Consider the following 7,219-nt stretch of genomic DNA (forward strand, 5'->3'; position numbering starts at 1 on the left):
CCTAACCCGAGCTTGCTGGATACCATAGTTCGCCACCAGGTAGGTCGTGGCTGCCGGCGACGCCGTGTTTAGTGTTTCAGGTGTTCCAGACTTATGTTTTGATTTGGATGTTGCAAAAGTATATATAGATGTTGCATATATTACAATGACAATATACGCATGTTGCAAGCGTATGTTTTCAAGTGTTTCAGGTGTTTCAGACGTATGTTTCAAGTGTTTCATTTGGATGTTGCAAAACTATATCTGGGTGTTGCATATATATGCATGTTGCAAGTCTATGTTTCAAGTGTTTTAAGTTTTCAGACGTATATTGCTAATGTTTCATCTGAATGTTTTAAAAGTATATCTTGGTGTTGCACATGTTGCAAATGGCTATACACACATATTTCAATTGCATGTTTCAAGTGTTTCATCTGTCTTTAGACGTATGTTGTAAATATTTCATTTGTATGTTTAAAAAGTAAATCGGGTGTTGCACATGCTCCGATGGCGCCAGTGGCTGGCAGACAGCAGCCTGCCGCAGGACTTCGCCTCCTACCTCGCGCCTTCCTCGCGCAGTGCGCCTCGCCTTCTCCTCTCCTCTCCCTTCCCTCCCTTCTCTTCCCTCCATCTTGTCGTGGCATGTAGTAAGAGCTCGGCAGACGAGCGTGTAGAGTCGCGGATATCGAGTAGGCGCAGCAGCAGGCGCGGGGCAGATGGGCAGGCGTAGCATGCACGAGCAGGCGCAGGGGCGGGCCTAGCGCGGGCGTCCAGACAGGGGCTAGCGTTCAGACATCCGGGCGCTAGCCATGCCGATATAAGTATGGCCGTGGTAGTTAACTGCAAGCGAGTGGGATGGATCAACTGCAGCACGTGTGTGATGACGATATACCGCCATATTTGTGATATATGATACTATATACAAAGCTCAACGAAAATGGTGAACACAAAACGAAGCCCCACTTCATCACAAGAAACTAAGCACATCACAATCTCTCTGTTAATCTCACCACAAGATCAAACCAAACCATACATATTTATATCTGCATCTCCTTCACACAAAATTACTAGCAGCAAGGCAAATAATATATCTACCAACAAGCACGAAATCCTTTTCCTTCTCCATTAATTTGATTTTGACATGGTAGAAGACACCTCTCGTTTTCAAACCGGGCCAACCGACCGTTTCTCCCCGGCCCATCGACTACCCGTATCAGATCACCACACACTTCAATCCTCCTCAAAACCCATCCTAGCTAGTAACCATACGGATACCGTATGTTGCACACGTATATGTACACACTCTCCTACAGTACACGTGTGCGCGGCACATTCTTGCACGCACACGCGCGCGACCTCATGCAGTGCAGCTAGCGATCGACCAGTAGCTTCTTCGTCGTGCTCATGCAGCTGCCACACCCTTCATCTCCGGTGCCCACGCTTGCACCGGCGACGGCAGCTGTGCTGTGCGGGGCCGGGGCATCCATGCTTCCGACTCCCACAGTGCCGCCATAAATGGAGCCGTTGTTGCCTCCACCGCCGGCGGCTCCAGCGCGCGCTCCTCCGACAGGCGCCACACCTTGACCGACCCGTCCAGGCTGCCGCTGTACACCACGAACCGGCGCTCGCCGTCCGCGTCGTAGCAGTCGTCGTCGTCCGCCGGCACCGCGACGCACTTGATGGGCCCCGTGTGCCCCGCGAGCACGGCGAGGCGGGCGTGGCGGCCCGGGTGCTCGTCGTCGTCGTCGCGCCGCCACACGCAGAGCGTCCCGTCGGCGGAGCCGCTCACGACGACGCGCCCGGATACGGCGAGGCACAACACGCCCGTCCCGTGGCCCGCCAGCACGCCCGCGAGCCTCGGCGGCTCGCTGCCGTCCACGTCGTCCAGCCCCCACCGCCAGCACGTGACCAGCCCGTCGGAGGAGCCCACGTACACGGCGCGGGCCTCGGGGCACGCCGCGATCGCGGTCACCGCGCCGTCGCCGCCCTCCCGGAGCACCCTCTCCAGGACGTGCCTCGTCCGGTCGCCCGCCGCCGCCACCTCCCGCCTCCACACCTTGACGGTCCCGTCGGCGGAGCCGGTGAGCACGAGGCCGCCGAACCCGGCCGCGGCGACCGTGTTGACGGCGTCGTCGTGCGCGGGCACGGACTCGAGGCAGCGGTAGTCGGAGACGCGCCACGCCTTGAAGGTGCGGTCCCAGGACGCCGAGTAGAGCAGGCCGGCGCCCTCGTCGAGGCTGAGGGACGACACGGCGTCCGAGTGGCGGAGCCACACAGCCGCGCGGCGCCGCCCGCCCCTCTCCGCGCCGCGAGGCGAGCGGACGTAGCTGGACGGGTTGACGGAGCTGATCAGGAGGTCCCCGAGCGGCGGGAGCGAGCCCACGCGGCGGTGCACGACGGCGGGGTCGCCACCGGCGTCGCCGTCGGCGCGCCACACCCGGACCTTGCCGTCCTGGTGGCCCGTGAAGATGCGGCCGTCGGCGGCGACGACGATGGTCTTGACAAGCCCGCTGCCGGTCCGGAACCCCGCGAGCTCGCGCCGGTCCCGCCACACCCGCACGGTCTCCGAGTCCGTGCCGGTGTACAGCACGTCCCCGGCGGCCGCCAGCGAGTACACCTTGCCGTCCTCCTTGACGAGCGACGCGATGAGCCCGGTCGCCGTCGCGTCGTCTGAGCTAGCGTCGTCGGCGCCGAGGCCCGGGAGGCGCGCCCACGGCGACTTGGGCGGGCTGTACGAGCGCGACGGCGAGGACGACGCGGAGCCTTGGAAGGAGGAGCTGTAGCCGTCGTCGTCGGAGGAGGAGTTGGAGTTGGAGGAGAAGAAGGACCGAGGGGAGGAGAGAGCGGAGACCGCCGCCGCCGGGTCGACGCGGAGGAAGTGCATCAGCTTCTTGCGGTTGCCCATGGTTGGAATGGTGGGTCGGTTCGTGTAGACGCGTGGTACTTGTGTGTGCTGCTCTCTGCGCTTGGCGCGCCCGATCGAGGAGGAAAGAGATCTCTTTAATGGCGCGCTAGCTGGATCGCGCAGCTAGCTACCTCAGCTCACGGCGGTGGAGCGTCGTCGGAGCGAATCGTGAAGGACGCCCGACGTGCGCGCGCGGGAAGGAATCCGAAGCCGAACTGCCGAAAGGGAGAGGGGTAAGGAGCAGAGCGTAGGAGGTATGACTGTATGAGTAGTAGCTAGCTTGCGAGGTTGGAGAAGGGGGCGCGCGAGCAGTGGCCGCATATATACTGCATGCCGGCGGGTCGCAGAGAGGAGGAGGAGGGAGGCCACGACGGCGGGACAGGTGGCGGTGCCGCGCGTGATAGAAGTATTTTCCCCCCTTTTCCCATCCATTTATCGGAATAGAGTATTTTTCCCGGGAAGGGATATTTGGATTTTATTCTGTTTTTGTTTCGTTTCCCCTGGGAAAAGGCGGAGGTGTTTGATTACCGAGCCGGGGGCACGTGGCTGGTGGCGGTAGGGCGCGCGACCGTGCCGGCACGTACGGTGCGGGGTTGCCGCGTGCCCCCGTCCAGCATGGGTCGTTTCATGCCCTATTGTGCACCGTGGTACGACGTCCTCCGCCCCGTAGGTGTAGATGGTAGAAAGCATGAGGAACGTGGGCCAACCCACAGCCCGCTGTTTTGGCTCTAAATTTAAGCGTATATATCGTAAATAATGAGTATAAAAATTTAGCTATACACAAACCGATGTCTCACACACTTACATTAAGAAAGAACATAGTATTCCATAATTTATGTAAGTCATCGTATATCAGAGTTTGTAAAGAAACATATTATGAGAGCCATAAATAGTTTATAAGACAATCATTCATTATCATTGTTAAAAGTAGCAATATTGTTATTCGCATGGTCACTTAAACAATTTGCGTATCTTAAATGAACTAGAATTATTAATTTGTTGCATACCATACCATGCTATTGCAACTGCTTCGAAGCACTACGTAGAAAACGATTTTTAGCAACGGATCGATTTTTTTTGTAGGGGCGGCTGGTGATGGAGCCGCCCCTACAGTGGCGTGCTCGGGTGCCCAGACACCAGCCGCCCCTACAAATGGAACAGCAGGGGCGGCTGGTGTTACGAGCCGCCCCTACAAATAGGGTCTGATTTATAGGGGCGGCTTAATCACCAGCCGCCCCTGGAAATTCTATTTGTAGGGGCGACTGGTGATTGAGCCGCCCCTAAAAATGGCCCCGTATTTATAGCTCATATTTGTAGGGGCGGCTCAATCACCAGCCGCCCCTATAAATGGCCCCCATATAAAACTGAGGCAGCACCTTCTTCCTCCTCGGGTCACTCACTCCGACCCGTGAAAGAAAGGGGGAGGCCTTGGGCACCTTCCAAAAATTGCTCTACTAAGGGGGGAAGGTTTTGGTCTCAAATCCTTTGATGGAGAGGTTGTAGAAGGTAAGAAAATGCTATTCCACACTTTTTTTTGAAGTTTTAATGGTTGATTAGTGAATAATTAGAGTTTTGTTTTTCTCTCTCTTCTATGGTGCTTGAGCTATTTATGAGCAAATTAGACCCAACTTTTAAATGTACTAGGGTAAATTAGGGAGGGGAACAAGACCATACCCTTATTTGGTCCATGTTTCTTGATTTTAGTGAACCATTAGTTAGTTTTATGGATGTTTCATGTGCATGTGATCTAGATCTAGGGTTTGGTTTTTTTATTAATTTCGTTTTTGTAAATTTATGTTTGATAAAATTAGACTAGGGTTTGTACGAAAGATATTGAGTAAAGTATAATTATTGCTAATTGTTGTCTTTGAAATTGTTTATTGTAATCAATAAATATGCATTTTAATTATTTATGGATAAATGGGCCATTAATTATTTTTCCTCTACCATGGTGTGTTTGTATGCTTCATGTAATTATATTAGATTTATATTCATATATATCTGAGGTATATACAATTATTCTCAAATAATTATTACTTTGATTAATTTTTATATATATCTGAATAAGTAGTCCTTTAATGTTTGTTTTGTTGTTGTTGTAAAAGATGGAGTACAGGAACTCTTGGATGTATGGTTCGTTAAGGTTCAAGGCAGGTTTCCGTGAAGAGGTGGATAAATTTATTGAAGCCGCAATGAAGCATGCAACGACATTGAAAGAGAATAAGAATATAATTATTTGCCCCTGTAAAGATTGCAAGAACCGTATGGCATGGACAGATATGACTATCATCAGATCACATTTGATTATACGAGGATTTGTTGAGGACTACACAGTGTGGATTCATCATGGTGAAACGGTTATTGTTAACGACGAGGATGAGGAGGAATACGACGATGAAACCATATAATCCCTGTCCCAATATTCAGTCGAGCTTGATGCACAAATGAATTTCGAGTTTGGCAATGAACAAGGTGGTGATGCTGATGGTTGGGATGGTAACGACAAAGGTGATGCCAATAATGATGGTGGAGCACGTGTCGGCACGTACGGTGCGGGGTTGCCGCGTGCCCCCGTCCAGCATGGGTCGTTTCATGCCCTATTGTGCACCGTGGTACGACGTCCTCCGCCCCGTAGGTGTAGATGGTAGAAAGCATGAGGAACGTGGGCCAACCCACAGCCCGCTGTTTTGGCTCTAAATTTAAGCGTATATATCGTAAATAATGAGTATAAAAATTTAGCTATACACAAACCGATGTCTCACACACTTACATTAAGAAAGAACATAGTATTCCATAATTTATGTAAGTCATCGTATATCAGAGTTTGTAAAGAAACATATTATGAGAGCCATAAATAGTTTATAAGACAATCATTCATTATCATTGTTAAAAGTAGCAATATTGTTATTCGCATGGTCACTTAAACAATTTGCGTATCTTAAATGAACTAGAATTATTAATTTGTTGCATACCATACCATGCTATTGCAACTGCTTCGAAGCACTACGTAGAAAACGATTTTTAGCAACGGATCGATTTTTTTTGTAGGGGCGGCTGGTGATGGAGCCGCCCCTACAGTGGCGTGCTCGGGTGCCCAGACACCAGCCGCCCCTACAAATGGAACAGCAGGGGCGGCTGGTGTTACGAGCCGCCCCTACAAATAGGGTCTGATTTATAGGGGCGGCTTAATCACCAGCCGCCCCTGGAAATTCTATTTGTAGGGGCGACTGGTGATTGAGCCGCCCCTAAAAATGGCCCCGTATTTATAGCTCATATTTGTAGGGGCGGCTCAATCACCAGCCGCCCCTACAAATGGCCCCCATATAAAACTGAGGCAGCACCTTCTTCCTCCTCGGGTCACTCACTCCGACCCGTGAAAGAAAGGGGGAGGCCTTGGGCACCTTCCAAAAATTGCTCTACTAAGGGGGGAAGGTTTTGGTCTCAAATCCTTTGATGGAGAGGTTGTAGAAGGTAAGAAAATGCTATTCCACACTTTTTTTTGAAGTTTTAATGGTTGATTAGTGAATAATTAGAGTTTTGTTTTTCTCTCTCTTCTATGGTGCTTGAGCTATTTATGAGCAAATTAGACCCAACTTTTAAATGTACTAGGGTAAATTAGGGAGGGGAACAAGACCATACCCTTATTTGGTCCATGTTTCTTGATTTTAGTGAACCATTAGTTAGTTTTATGGATGTTTCATGTGCATGTGATCTAGATCTAGGGTTTGGTTTTTTTATTAATTTCGTTTTTGTAAATTTATGTTTGATAAAATTAGACTAGGGTTTGTACGAAAGATATTGAGTAAAGTATAATTATTGCTAATTGTTGTCTTTGAAATTGTTTATTGTAATCAATAAATATGCATTTTAATTATTTATGGATAAATGGGCCATTAATTATTTTTCCTCTACCATGGTGTGTTTGTATGCTTCATGTAATTATATTAGATTTATATTCATATATATCTGAGGTATATACAATTATTCTCAAATAATTATTACTTTGATTAATTTTTATATATATCTGAATAAGTAGTCCTTTAATGTTTGTTTTGTTGTTGTTGTAAAAGATGGAGTACAGGAACTCTTGGATGTATGGTTCGTTAAGGTTCAAGGCAGGTTTCCGTGAAGAGGTGGATAAATTTATTGAAGCCGCAATGAAGCATGCAACGACATTGAAAGAGAATAAGAATATAATTATTTGCCCCTGTAAAGATTGCAAGAACCGTATGGCATGGACAGATATGACTATCATCAGATCACATTTGATTATACGAGGATTTGTTGAGGACTACACAGTGTGGATTCATCATGGTGAAACGGTTATTGTTAACG

General features: G+C 49.5%; 1 protein-coding gene across 1 annotated transcript; it reads right to left on the reverse strand.

The window, feature by feature from the left end:
- Window positions 1–1,078: 1,078 nt before the first annotated feature.
- On the reverse strand, window positions 1,079–3,372 carry LOC136482473 (protein JINGUBANG-like). Its single transcript, XM_066479686.1, has one exon. The coding sequence runs from the start codon at window positions 2,882–2,884 to the stop codon at window positions 1,382–1,384; it is 1,503 nt and encodes a 500-aa protein (XP_066335783.1). The 5' UTR covers window positions 2,885–3,372; the 3' UTR covers window positions 1,079–1,381.
- Window positions 3,373–7,219: the final 3,847 nt, after the last annotated feature.

This window comes from Miscanthus floridulus, chromosome 1, assembly GCF_019320115.1.
Source record: "Miscanthus floridulus cultivar M001 chromosome 1, ASM1932011v1, whole genome shotgun sequence".
NCBI classification, from domain to species: domain Eukaryota; kingdom Viridiplantae; phylum Streptophyta; class Magnoliopsida; order Poales; family Poaceae; genus Miscanthus; species Miscanthus floridulus.

Excerpts from the sequence above, each read along its gene's own strand:
- LOC136482473 (XM_066479686.1), bottom strand. The coding sequence starts at position 2,884 with ATGGGCAACCGCAAGAAGCTGATGCACTTCCTCCGCGTCGACCCGGCG.